Below are 12,168 nucleotides of genomic sequence, written 5' to 3'. Positions count from 1 at the left end.
CACTCTTTCTTCTCCTTGGATCGGCCAACGCTCCGTCGCTCAGCGCCCTGCTTCTTCTCCTCCCCGTGTCTCCTTCGCGATCCGCGCCTCCGCTTACACCGATGAGCTCGTCAAAACTGCCGTCAGTCGCTGGATCCCTTCTCCTCTCCCATTTCTTTCTCTATTCCATGCTTCATCCTGTTCGATTTCCTGCATTTGATTCCTTTTTTTGGTGGAATTTGGCCTGTAACTCTCTGATCGGAATGGCTTTCCCTGTCATAATTTGTTTCCATGTCTCTGGGGTTTCATGCCTTGACTTCAACCTCTTTGATTTCTTTTTGGGTGATTAAGAAAACGATTGCTTCCCCTGGGCGAGGTATCCTGGCTATCGACGAGTCGAATGCGACTTGCGGGAAGAGATTAGCATCCATAGGATTGGAGAATACGGAGGCCAATCGTCAAGCCTACCGACAGCTTTTGCTCACCACCCCAGGCCTCGGTGAATTCATCTCTGGTGCCATTCTCTTCGAGGAGACTCTTTACCAGGCTACTAAAGATGGCAAGAAGTTCGTAGATTGTTTGCGTGATCAGAACATCGTGCCTGGCATCAAAGTCGACAAGGTACTCCTTTCCTTCTTCTTCTTCTTCTTTGCTGCTCAAGAAGCCCACTCTGCATCTCTATATCTTTTTTTTTTGTGTGTGTTGCAGGGTCTCTCTCCCCTTCCTGGGTCAAACAATGAGTCTTGGTGCCAAGGGTTGGATGGATTGGCATCAAGGTCGGCTGAATACTACAAGCAAGGCGCACGTTTTGCCAAGTGGTCAGTCATCTTGCTCTTCTCTGCCACAGTCCTTTCCTTGATGTTTCTGATTTGTTGCTTCAATTGCATGGTTTTATATTCCCTTGTCCAGGAGAACGGTCGTCAGCATTCCCTGTGGTCCTTCCGCGCTGGCTGTCAAGGAAGCTGCTTGGGGTCTTGCACGTTACGCAGCCATTTCTCAGGTATGTCATCACCTGCCTCTTTACAACTTTCTACATGACTTGGCACCCCAGTAATTTTCTTTTGGTTGATGCGATCTCACACTAAACACACTGAGTTGCTCGATGAATCTGTTCCTTCTGGTTTCTTTACCGTTTCTTTGCATCATATATCATATTAGGACGTCCCGAGTTTGTTGAACTACAAAAGTTCAAGCTGAAATCATCGGCATGTGCCATATACACGCATATCTGTCTTTCTTTATGCGTATGCCATTTCTGTATGACTTGGATTGTTGAGCAGGACAATGGCCTTGTACCCATAGTGGAGCCGGAAATCCTTCTGGACGGGGATCACCCAATTGAGAGGACACTTGAAGTGGCAGAGAAAGTGTGGTCAGAAGTCTTCTATTACTTGGCAGAGAACAATGTCATGTTCGAGGGGATTTTACTGAAGCCGAGCATGGTGACCCCGGGTGCAGAACACAAGCAGAAGGCTTCACCTGAGACTATTGCAAAGTTCACACTCACCATGCTCAGAAGGAGAGTGCCTCCTGCCGTCCCTGGAATCATGGTACAGAAACCTGAAGCCTTTTATTTTGAATTGTTTGGTGAAACAACCAGTTGAATGACCTAGGTGTGGTGTGGTGTCTTGTCAGTTTCTGTCTGGAGGGCAATCAGAAATGGAGGCAACGCTTAACCTAAACGCGATGAACCAGGGGCCAAACCCATGGCATGTGTCATTTTCGTATGCGCGAGCACTTCAGAACACGGTGCTGAAGACATGGCAAGGACGGGCAGAGAACGAGGAGGTAGCCCAGAAGGCATTGCTGGTGAGGGCAAAAGCAAACTCACTAGCGCAGCTGGGTAAGTACTCTGGTGAGGGAGAGACTGACGATGCCAAGAAAGGAATGTTCGTCAAAGGCTACACCTACTGACAACCCTTATAATACTGTGTTCCTATGGACGGAGTCCGAATAATGTTGTTGCAACCTTGCCTTTGTCTCTGTTTTGTTTTAAATTTGATGTTTTTACTTGGGGATGGAGAAATATTCACAACGATATGGGAAAATGTGCTCTGCTCCTTTTTTTGGGTTGGGATTTTGAAGCTCTTCTTGTTAAATTTGCCCACAATGTGATTTTTAATACCTCGCAGTTCTTGTTCCGTTAACAACCAAACGGTATTTGATTATTGATTTTTGTCCCTCATTCTAAGAAGTCAACAGTGGATCCAACGGCCTTGCATTCATCATCATATATCTTACGTCTTCGCAACCCAAAACCCAATTCTACCCAAAGATATCATCTAAAATCTTTGAGCACAAACACATCGACGGAGTCCGGAGTTGTCTTCGGCCGAAACGACGGCTTTGCTTTGTATGCTCTCTTCTCTTCTCCTCTTCTCTCCTTCTCCTCCTCCCCCAAAAACCCTAAAACCCTCCCCAGTCTCTGCTCCGATGAAGGATCCTCCTCCTTCCTCCGTCTACGTCCCTCCTCACCACCGCCTTCGCTCCGTCGTCACCGTTCCTTCTGCCGTCTTTCCTTCCATGTCTCCGCCACGCCTCTACCGCTCTGACGAAGATCGCGACTCGGTACCTCCTTCGATTCTCCTCCCATGTTGATTGTGAATTTTTCCTGATTTGTTCCGTGCTTTTGTTTTGATTTTATGCCCAACTGTTCTCCTCCCTCTCTCTGCTTTTCTACCTCCCATATATCGGTTACCTCGAGATTCACTAAAGCTTTCAACTGTGTTCCTCTTGAACCCTCTTCAGGCTCCTAATCTCTCATCTCCATTGTTTGGTTTCACTCCTGCAGGGTGCATTTCCTTGTGCCAACATCGATGAGTGGAAAAGAAAGTTCTCTACGCTTTTGTGTGATGCCCAGACACAAGAGGTGATCTCTAGGGAGAAGAAGGATCGAAGGGATTTCGACAAACTTGCTGCATTGGCTACCAGAATGGGATTGTATAGGTATCGTTGCACCCATTAGTCGAATATTCAGTGTGCGGGGGATTGGGATTCTGATGCATAACCCTCTTTTGTAGTCGTTCATATGCCAAGGTTGTTGTGTTCAGTAAGGTCCCACTCCCCAATTATAGGTTCGATCTGGATGATAAGAGGCCGCAGAGGGAGGTAACATGCCGACTCCATCTTGGATTCATGTACCTCATCTTCTTGCGCAATGTCATGAAACAGTATTAAGAATTGACAGGTGAACGTACACATGGGCCTTGTTAGAAGTGTTGAAGCGTACCTCAGGGAATACTTCAATAAAAAATCAAACGGGATGGACAGATTCCCTGACAATTCCTTCTCAAGAACTAGTAGCACCGTGAGTCTTGCTACTGATGAAGGGCTTCTTGAGCAACCTGAGCCCCTGCCGGCCAGCAAGACAATGATGGACAAGGTTCTTTGGCGAAGGAGTTCGCAGCTTCGAGATCGACAACAATCCTGGCAGGTTGTCCCCTCCATCCTCACCTTTTGATTAGATATGGTTCCTTTGATCCTGCTTCCCCAGTTCCTCTACACGCTTCTGCTTTCTTATGCTTGTTTTTGTCATGAGGCCATCAATAGGAATCCTCAGAAGGCAGGAGAATATTAAAATTTCGCAGAAGTCTTCCCGCTTTCAAGGACAGGGATTCAATATTGGCAGCGATTTCACAAAATCAGGTCCGTTGTGCAAAAACTTAGAGACTCAGATAAATTTGTACCCAGCTGTGTGGCATCTGTGTCAAGTAGAAAGATGCGATTTCTTTCTTATTTCTGTATTTTTCGGTTAACCCACAGAACTGTCGCTTTATAGGTGATTGTAATCTCTGGTGAAACTGGTTGTGGCAAGACTACACAAATTCCTCAATTTATTTTAGAATCCGAAATTGAAGCAAACCGTGGAGCTGTTTGCAGTATCATTTGTACGCAGCCAAGGAGAATATCAGCGATGTCCGTCTCGGAGAGGGTTGCTTATGAGAGAGGAGAGAAGTTGGGCGAATCTGTGAGTTCACCCAATCCCATTCTAGATAGTCATTGCTTAAGAGCGTTATACTTGAGAATCATCACTCTTTTAAGGTTTCTTGCTCTTTTGCGTCTTTACTTCAAGGTGGGATACAAAGTACGATTGGAAGGCATGAAAGGAAGAGATACTCGCCTACTCTTTTGCACCACAGGCATTTTGTTGAGAAAGTTGTTGGTAGATAGAAACTTGAAAGGCATTAGTTATGTTATTGTTGATGAAATTCACGAGCGGGGAATGAATGAAGGTAAACTGGTCTTATTGTCAAAATCTTAGTTCTGAGCTTATTTTGCATTTGGTTTCTTACTTTGATAATTTGGATTCCAGATTTTCTGCTTATCATTCTTAGAGATCTCCTTCCTCGTCGGCCAGAGATCAAGTTGATTCTGATGAGTGCAACTTTAGACGCAGAGCTTTTCTCATCTTACTTTGGCGGGGCACGAGTAATCCACATTCCAGTAAGTATGAAATGTGATATGCTAGTCGGAGCTGAGCTATTTTAGATATATGGAAGATGCTTGGACAAAAGTGATTATTTATGTATTGAGCCCTTGCTTGGGACATTATAAATTATTTCTAACCTTCTGCTGACCCAAACGTCAGATGGTTTATTTCCTTTGTTTAATGCCACTGGTGTTTCCATTGGATGATCGATTATTCTTCTTTCATTTGTTTGTTCATTATAGGGATTTATGTATCCTGTCCGTAGCCATTACCTGGAAGATGTTCTAGAGATGACTGGGTACAGATTGACTCCGTACAATCAAATTGATGATTATGGTCAAGAAAGAATGTGGAAGATGAGCAAACAGACGCCAAGAAGACGGAAGAGCCAAATTGCTTCTGTTGTCGAGGTGTGATACATGAACTTTTGTATGTTTCAGGTTGTTATTTTGTTTTCATTTTCTGAATATTTAAGCAGGACGCACTGAGAGCGGCCAACTTCAAGGAGTTTAGACCTGAGACTCGAGAGTCTTTATCCGCTTGGAATCCGGACTGTATGGGCTTTAATCTCATAGAGTTCCTTCTCTGCCATATATGTGAGAATGAGAGGCCTGGTGGTATTCTAGTTTTTATGACTGGGTGGGATGACATCAGCTCTCTGAAAGAAAAGCTTCAGACTCATCCGATCTTGAGCAATCCAAATCTGGTTTTGTTGCTTGCCTGCCATGGTTCTATGGCAAGTTCTGAGCAGGTGGTTATAGTCTTCTCTCGATGTCGATGGTTCCTCATTGCATATTCATGGGCAAAAATATTAACTGAAAACAAGAAATACTGACCTTCCAGTCAATATTATTCTATTTGCCTGTGTGTCAAAAGATAAGAACCTCAAGTTTATCAACTCTTGAGCTGTTACTATCCTCCTTTTCTCTTGATGGAATATATTTTTCATTGATCACATATTTTATTTTGACCTGCTGCAGAGCTTAATATTTGAAGAACCTGCAAGTGGAGTAAGAAAAATAGTGTTAGCTACTAATATCGCGGAGACGAGCATCACAATTAATGATATTGCTTTTGTTATTGACTGCGGAAAGGCAAAAGAGACATCCTACGATGCATTAAATAACACTCCCTGTTTGCTTCCTTCGTGGATTTCTAAAGTTTCAGCCCAGCAGGTAATGCTACCACTTTCAGAATTGAATTGATGGAGAATCAAACCAAAATCAGATGCTATTAAATTATTAATTTGAGGAAGAAACGATCATTGATCATAACATGACTGGTCAGACATAAATCAGTTTTATAGTAAACAAAAATGCTGAAACAATGACAAAAAGGGTTCATGCTAATGGCTTGCATGATAAATTTGCATATTTGATTCGAGCATTCACTTCAGTAGCTAACAATCATGATTCTCTGGCTGTTCTGAAGGCTTGGTGTGTAGTGATTTCCTGAATTTGACAGAAGTTTCCTTTGTTCATTGAATTGCAGAGAAGAGGAAGAGCTGGACGTGTACAATCTGGAGAGTGTTATCATCTTTACCCGAAGTGTGTATATGATGCTTTTGCTGAATATCAGTTGCCTGAAATTTTGAGGACGCCCTTGCAGTCCCTGTGTCTGCAAATAAAAAGTTTAAATCTTGGAAGCATATCTGAGTTCTTATCCAGGGCACTGCAATCTCCAGAACTGCTAGCGGTATAAGCTTTTTCATCTATTTCTTCGCGTATATCTATCCTCTCATATAGAATTCTGCCAGAGAAAGATCTTTCTGTTTCGACCCTGCTTGTTGTAATCAATGCATTCTTAATGTTTTGAGTCCTATCTTTTGTCCTTTGCTTCATGTCTGATCGCGTAGGCTTTGCTTACAGGTTCAAAATGCTATCGAATATTTGAAGATTATCGGTGCGTTAGATGAGAATGAAAATCTCACTACTCTAGGTATTAGGAAACATGTTATGTTTAACTTGAATCATAAGGATTTGAAGTAGTGGGACTCCATTTATCTCATATGCTTAATTTGCCTGGTAGGTCATTATTTGTCCAAACTTCCCATGGAGCCAAAGCTTGGAAAAATGCTCATATTAGGGGCTTTTCTTGGTTGCCTTGATTCAGTTTTGACTATTGCTGCTGGTCTGAGTGTGAGAGATCCTTTCTTGACACCTTTGGATAAGAAGGATGTAAGTAATTCTCCCCTCCTGTGTAAATAGATAAAGTTGTCGACTATTTGCTTAACTCTTTCTTCCACAAATATGATTTAAAGGTCTCTTGTTGACATATGATCCCCCATTCTGTTTTATTAGATATCAGTTTTTGCGTATCATGCATCTGGCTGGACAATCAGGAAAACTTAAGCTATGATCTGTCTATTGCATTGAGCTACACACAATAAAACTGTTCATAATCTTTTCGGTGGTCTTACTATCTTCGATGGAAATGGTTTCTTTATCTTTTTCCTATTTTATATCAAAATAAAAGATACTGAATGGAAGTAGTTTTAGCCATAGGCAGAGATGCAGACTTGAATTCAGAGGGTTTTACATGTGTTGCAAAAGCTTATTGATCCTGTAAGGGTGAACAAATATGATTATTTTTCTAAACTTTTCCAGCTGGCAGAAGTTGCGAAATCCCATTTTTCACGTGATTACAGCGATCATCTTGCACTTGTTCGGGCATATGAAGGGTGGAAAGATGCTGAGAAGGACTTCGCGGGTTATGATTATTGTTGGAAAAATTTTCTCTCATTACAATCTATGAGGGCTATCGATTGTCTTCGAAAAGAGTTCTTCTCATTGCTCAAGGATAGTGGACTCCTGGATGGAAACACATCAACCTGTAATTTGTGGGGCAAGGATGAAAATCTTATCCGAGCAGTTGTTTGCTATGGATTGTATCCAGGCATCTGCTCGGTTGTGGTGAGTGCTCCGTGTCTCTTTTTAATTTCTGCTGCTGGCATTTTTTCATTATCATCATTTTGGTGGTATGATTACTTGATTGCTACTTGCGATAAGGTCAAACTTCTATTTTATCAAGCATTTACATGATTCATACACAGCATAGTGAGAGGTCATTTTCTCTGAAGACCATGGAGGATGGCCAAGTGCTTCTGTATTCAGTATGTTCCCTTCAAAGCTGTTGTTTGGCTAAAATTAATGATATTCTACTTACACCCTCCTTTTTGGCTGGTTACTTACTGATATGGAAATTTTATCTGCTCAGAATTCCGTAAATGCCCGGGAGCCAAAAATACCTTATCCATGGTTGGTTTTCAATGAGAAGATTAAAGTAAATTCAGTTTTCCTGAGGGATTCGACAGCTGTACCTGATTCTGTGCTTCTCCTCTTTGGTGGCTGCATCTCAAAAGGAGACAGTGTGAGTTTTTTTCATCTATCATTCTTGCTTGCTTCTAGTTATGTTTTTCGTTGTCGGGACTGGTTCATTCCTGTGGCAACTTTTGGACTAAGCTCTTGTTTTGGCAGGATGGCCACCTGAAAATGTTGGGAGGATACTTGGAGTTCTTCATGAAACCTGCTGTTGCAGAAATATACTTGAGCTTGAAGAAAGAGCTTGATGAGCTTATACAGAGCAAAGTAAGTTTCATCTTTTTATCAAAGCTGCTCCCTGTTCTAATTTTATCAGGAACCACTTATATCTCAGGTTTTTCGGAGTATTGGTAAAAGATCAACAGCTGAATCATACATGCTTCTTCATAATTTGCAGTTGTTGAATCCTAGAATGGACATGCAAGCACACTGTGATCTGGTATCAGCGTTACGGTTGTTGATATGCGAGGATCAATGTGATGGAAGATTTGTCTTTGGTCACCAAGTAGTCAGGCCTTTGAGAACACCCGTAACTCCAACACAACCGTCGTTGGTTTCGAGGACTGAAAGTGGTCCTGGGGGTGATAATTCCAAGAGCCAGCTCCAAACTCTACTTACTAGGGCAGGCTATACAGCACCTATATATAAAACTAAACAGTTAAAGAACAACCAGTTCCAAGCAGCTGTGGAGTTTAATGGGATGCAAATCATGGGGCAACCTTGCACCAACAAAAAGAGTGCTGAAAAAGATGCTGCAGCCGAAGCTCTGCAATGGCTCATGGGTGGTGCTCAACAAGGCCAGGAACACATCGATTACGTGTCAACATTATTGAAGAAAAGCAAGAAGGACCACAATTAATTGCTTTGCCTAGACGAGTTCCTCTTAGAAGGTGTAGGAAAATGGCTGTAAATGGCAGATCCACAGTTTTACCCGTCTGTTTGTTAAGCTTTTTGAGGGCCACAAATCCATTCCTTCCCCGCAAGCTGAAATGGAAAGTATTTTTTCTTGGAGAACAGCAAAGGACTCAAAGCTAGTTTTATGACTCTACCAGCGTGCATCCATATGGCTGCTTACATTCAGGACAGTGAGAAGGGAACGGTGCAGAAAAATAAGGCCAGTTGATTGGTTCAATAGCACTCATTTCCGCCTCTGTATTATACATCAATGCTGTGGGAACTGCAGGAGCATACTGGCACTATCTTCTGGAGGTATGCTGATAAATCTGTGATGGTGTTATGCGTACGGTATCTAGTATATATATTATTGTATATATCAGTTTGATGAAGATATACTAAGATGGCTTGTTCTTGACGTTTCAAATTCCTTTTTGGCAAGGCTGGATTTGGTGAGGGCTTGTAGCTATCAGTTTGATGAAGATATACTAAGATGGCTTTTGGTTTAGTTAGGGTTAGGACACAGTCCCGTTACTCGCAGAAGATAACCCTTTGATTAGTGTGAACTGTGTATTTGTCTGGAGATGACTTCAGGGGTTAAAAGCTCCTGTTCTCTGTCTCTGGATATGTACATTTATTGTCATATCATATATATATATATATATGTATATATGTATATACACACACATCCCTATATGTGTGTATCGAACCATTTTCTTTCTGTTTTGTTCGGTTTATATGAAGAGGGGGGCAAGGAAGTAAATAACTTGATAACCTTAGACATGCATTGCTTGTAGAGAATTCAAATGGATCCATGAGTATGGTGATGCATGTGTGGTTTCCATTAACAGCATAATAATTCATTGGAATGGAGGAATGGTTGTTTGTTGGTAGATTCCATGAGGCAAGGTTCCAAAGGTCGTTCAAACAAAAAACGTTAAGACGAAAGGTGAAACATGACGTAAACAAATGTTTTGTTGTTTGTTTGGGGGGGGGGGCATCCCATCTTACCTCGCCCTCAGTTACCTTGTGTGTGTCTTGTTAATTTAAGTCTTGAGTTCTTTTTATTTACTTATTTAAATGTCAATTTTTGAGACAAACTTTGCTTCTGTTTTTTTTTTCCTTACATGAGGAATTAATTACACAAGAGACAAACTGTTGAGGTTGTCCTCTCATATGGTATGTGGATATAGACCTCTCTTTCTCTTTCTCACATTTCGTTACGAGACAAAAACAAAGATCCGTTGCTCCATCAAACCCATGAGCTGTGTGAGTTTTGATGTCTGGAGGTTGGCTACTCCATCATCCTTATACCACGCACACGCACACGCACACGCACACGCACACGCACACGCACACGCACACGCACACGCACGTGTATATATATTCAAGGAGAAGCATAAAGGTAGACAAAAAAATAATAATAATAGACGCCCTTCTCTAAAAAAGGGTCATTTGTCCGCCACAAATTTTGTTTTGGCACCCAAATTTGGACATTTAATTCTAAGGTGCAATTATCCTCACAAGATTATTCAATAAATCCAAACATTATTCATTCGTCAAATTGGGTCATTATTTAGTTATATCTAGCTATTGTAACAATATCTTAGCCACTAATGTTTCATTGATAAAATATAAATTGTTTATGAATTGATAAAAAAAAAAGTGTGATTTTTTGTTAAAAGCTAGCAGCTCCCTATATCATAATAGTGGGTTTTGGCTAACTTTTAAAAATTTATGTTTTTAAAAAAATAATTTAAAATCAGGTGCTTTATTAAAAAATAGATGGTGTGTTGAAAAAAAATAGAATTAATGTGGTAATATTAGCATAATAATCTCTAAACTCAATTATACATAAATAATAAATGTGAATCTTCATCCTCCTCATGATATAGTAATATTATCACAATATATATTTTTTATTTTCTTATCCTACTTTGCATGTGTGTGTTTGTTTTCAGCTCCATTTGTATGTGTTTAGACTTAGTTTTAACTTAATCGCGAACAATAACAACTCTATATATTAGCTCACGTAATGAACTGTAAATTTCCAATGTGTAACCACTACTAATCCAATTTTTATAAACATAAGTTTCTATTTATCGTCTAACTTTTGCATGGACATTTTTTAAACATTGAAAATTGATTTATATTTAGGTTATATTAATGCCAAAAATATATTAATATTTTATCTTTTAAGTCAGTAGGACAAGATAATTTTATTAGAAAATATGATAATAAAATTAAAATATTTAAATTGTATAATTAGGTAGGACCATTATAACAAATATCCTCTGTATGTTAATGTTATATATATTGACTTCAACTCATTCATTTCTCTAATTGTAACCATGTTACCAGAATTACAGTTTAGTCACGTTACATTGACTATAACGTTAAATTTATGATGACCACACTAATTCATCATGTTCACTCCTTATATATCATAATAATTATGTGAAAAAACTATGATAAATTTAACGTTATGATCAATGTGATCACCTAGTCGTATGGTCACAGATAAAAAAAAGTATAGATTGAAGTCAAAATAGTATATAGAGGTTATTTTTTATATAATGATAATTAGGTGAGACTAATTAAGTACATATGCCATCACATTTATTCTTAATCATGATATTATTATTTTTGGAATATGCTGATTATATATATATATATGTATATATGAATAATTATGTGACTGAATTTATTATGCATAATCATCTCCTCCTCAATGATTACGAGCATGATCATTATTTTAAACGCACTTTAATTTGCAATGATGCTCCCAATCCCTTCTCATTAAATCATTTGACTCTAATCATTATTTCAGACGCACTTTTTCTCAACCCCTTTTAAATTTGATTTTATTTCTTTAATAATAATAAAATAGGATTGTAGATTTTTTTAAAATCTTCAAACAGTTTAAACAAATTAATAGATCGATCTAATCCAAATCATTATTGTTATTGATTCGACCCAACCCAATCTATTTATTCTTTTTTATTCTTGCCAATATGATCCCATAAATTTGTTTGTAATTAATTAAGTCTATATTTTTTTTCCCATGAGATATAAGTATCAATACCTTTAGACATGTTCCTCTTTGAAACCGTAATGTGTGTTTTTTTTTAAGTTGGTTATTGACTTTTCATGGAAATTAAACACGTTGTTAGGATTTGTTTGGAATTCGGAAACGTACCCGTACAAATGCCAAAAACACGTCGCCACACTTAACTTGGTTTGATCATGAAATACGCTTACATGTTATACGCTAAATACACAGTCATGTAGTTTTGCATATACGTGATGGGCTGTATCTTTTTTTTTTATATATATATATATATAAATATAATTGTGACAACTGTTGTTTCTATCTGCATTGTTTTTCTCTTGTCTTTTGAGCTGAGCTGTTTTATTGTTTCTATTCGAAACTCACTTTCGCATTTTCCTGACTTATGCTTTTTATTTTATTCGCATAAGATATAAATATTAATCCGTATGATCTTAAATTCAAAATCATGTGTACGTACTTCATATCTTATATTG

General features: G+C 39.3%; 2 protein-coding genes across 3 annotated transcripts in view; both read left to right on the top strand.

Annotated features, from left to right (window-relative positions):
- The window catches only part of LOC104805054 (fructose-bisphosphate aldolase 3, chloroplastic), a 2,283-nt gene extending 180 nt beyond the window's left edge, over positions 1–2,103 (top strand). Inside the window, exons 2-7 of the mRNA XM_010529463.1 lie at positions 1–121; positions 331–600; positions 688–797; positions 889–979; positions 1,260–1,529; positions 1,615–2,103. Coding sequence (XP_010527765.1) covers positions 1–121; positions 331–600; positions 688–797; positions 889–979; positions 1,260–1,529; positions 1,615–1,893 — 1,141 coding nt within the window. The 3' untranslated portion in view covers positions 1,894–2,103. The remainder of the gene's footprint in view (positions 122–330; positions 601–687; positions 798–888; positions 980–1,259; positions 1,530–1,614) is intronic.
- A 140-nt stretch (positions 2,104–2,243) lies between these two features.
- LOC104805053 (DExH-box ATP-dependent RNA helicase DExH5, mitochondrial) lies at positions 2,244–9,308 on the top strand. Of its 2 annotated transcripts, XR_770431.2 has the most exons (20): positions 2,244–2,547; positions 2,771–2,925; positions 3,000–3,087; positions 3,167–3,412; positions 3,529–3,624; positions 3,758–3,946; positions 4,052–4,211; positions 4,292–4,422; positions 4,651–4,818; positions 4,887–5,159; positions 5,389–5,583; positions 5,900–6,103; positions 6,277–6,346; positions 6,437–6,585; positions 7,015–7,320; positions 7,461–7,520; positions 7,625–7,777; positions 7,885–7,995; positions 8,126–8,937; positions 9,065–9,308. XR_770431.2 is itself a non-coding variant. In XM_010529462.2 (19 exons), the coding sequence occupies exons 1-19, from the start codon at positions 2,335–2,337 to the stop codon at positions 8,585–8,587; spliced, it is 3,429 nt and encodes a 1,142-aa protein (XP_010527764.1). In that variant the 5' UTR covers positions 2,244–2,334; the 3' UTR covers positions 8,588–9,290. The 2 variants fall into 2 exon arrangements, 1 of the variants encoding a protein (XP_010527764.1); XM_010529462.2 differs by having other exon boundaries at positions 8,126–9,290.
- Positions 9,309–12,168: the final 2,860 nt, after the last annotated feature.

This window comes from Tarenaya hassleriana, unplaced genomic scaffold (assembly GCF_000463585.1).
Source record: "Tarenaya hassleriana unplaced genomic scaffold, ASM46358v1 Cleome11, whole genome shotgun sequence".
In the NCBI taxonomy this organism is placed as follows: Eukaryota; Viridiplantae; Streptophyta; class Magnoliopsida; order Brassicales; family Cleomaceae; genus Tarenaya; species Tarenaya hassleriana.
This window is presented reverse-complemented; position numbering and strand designations above follow the sequence as displayed.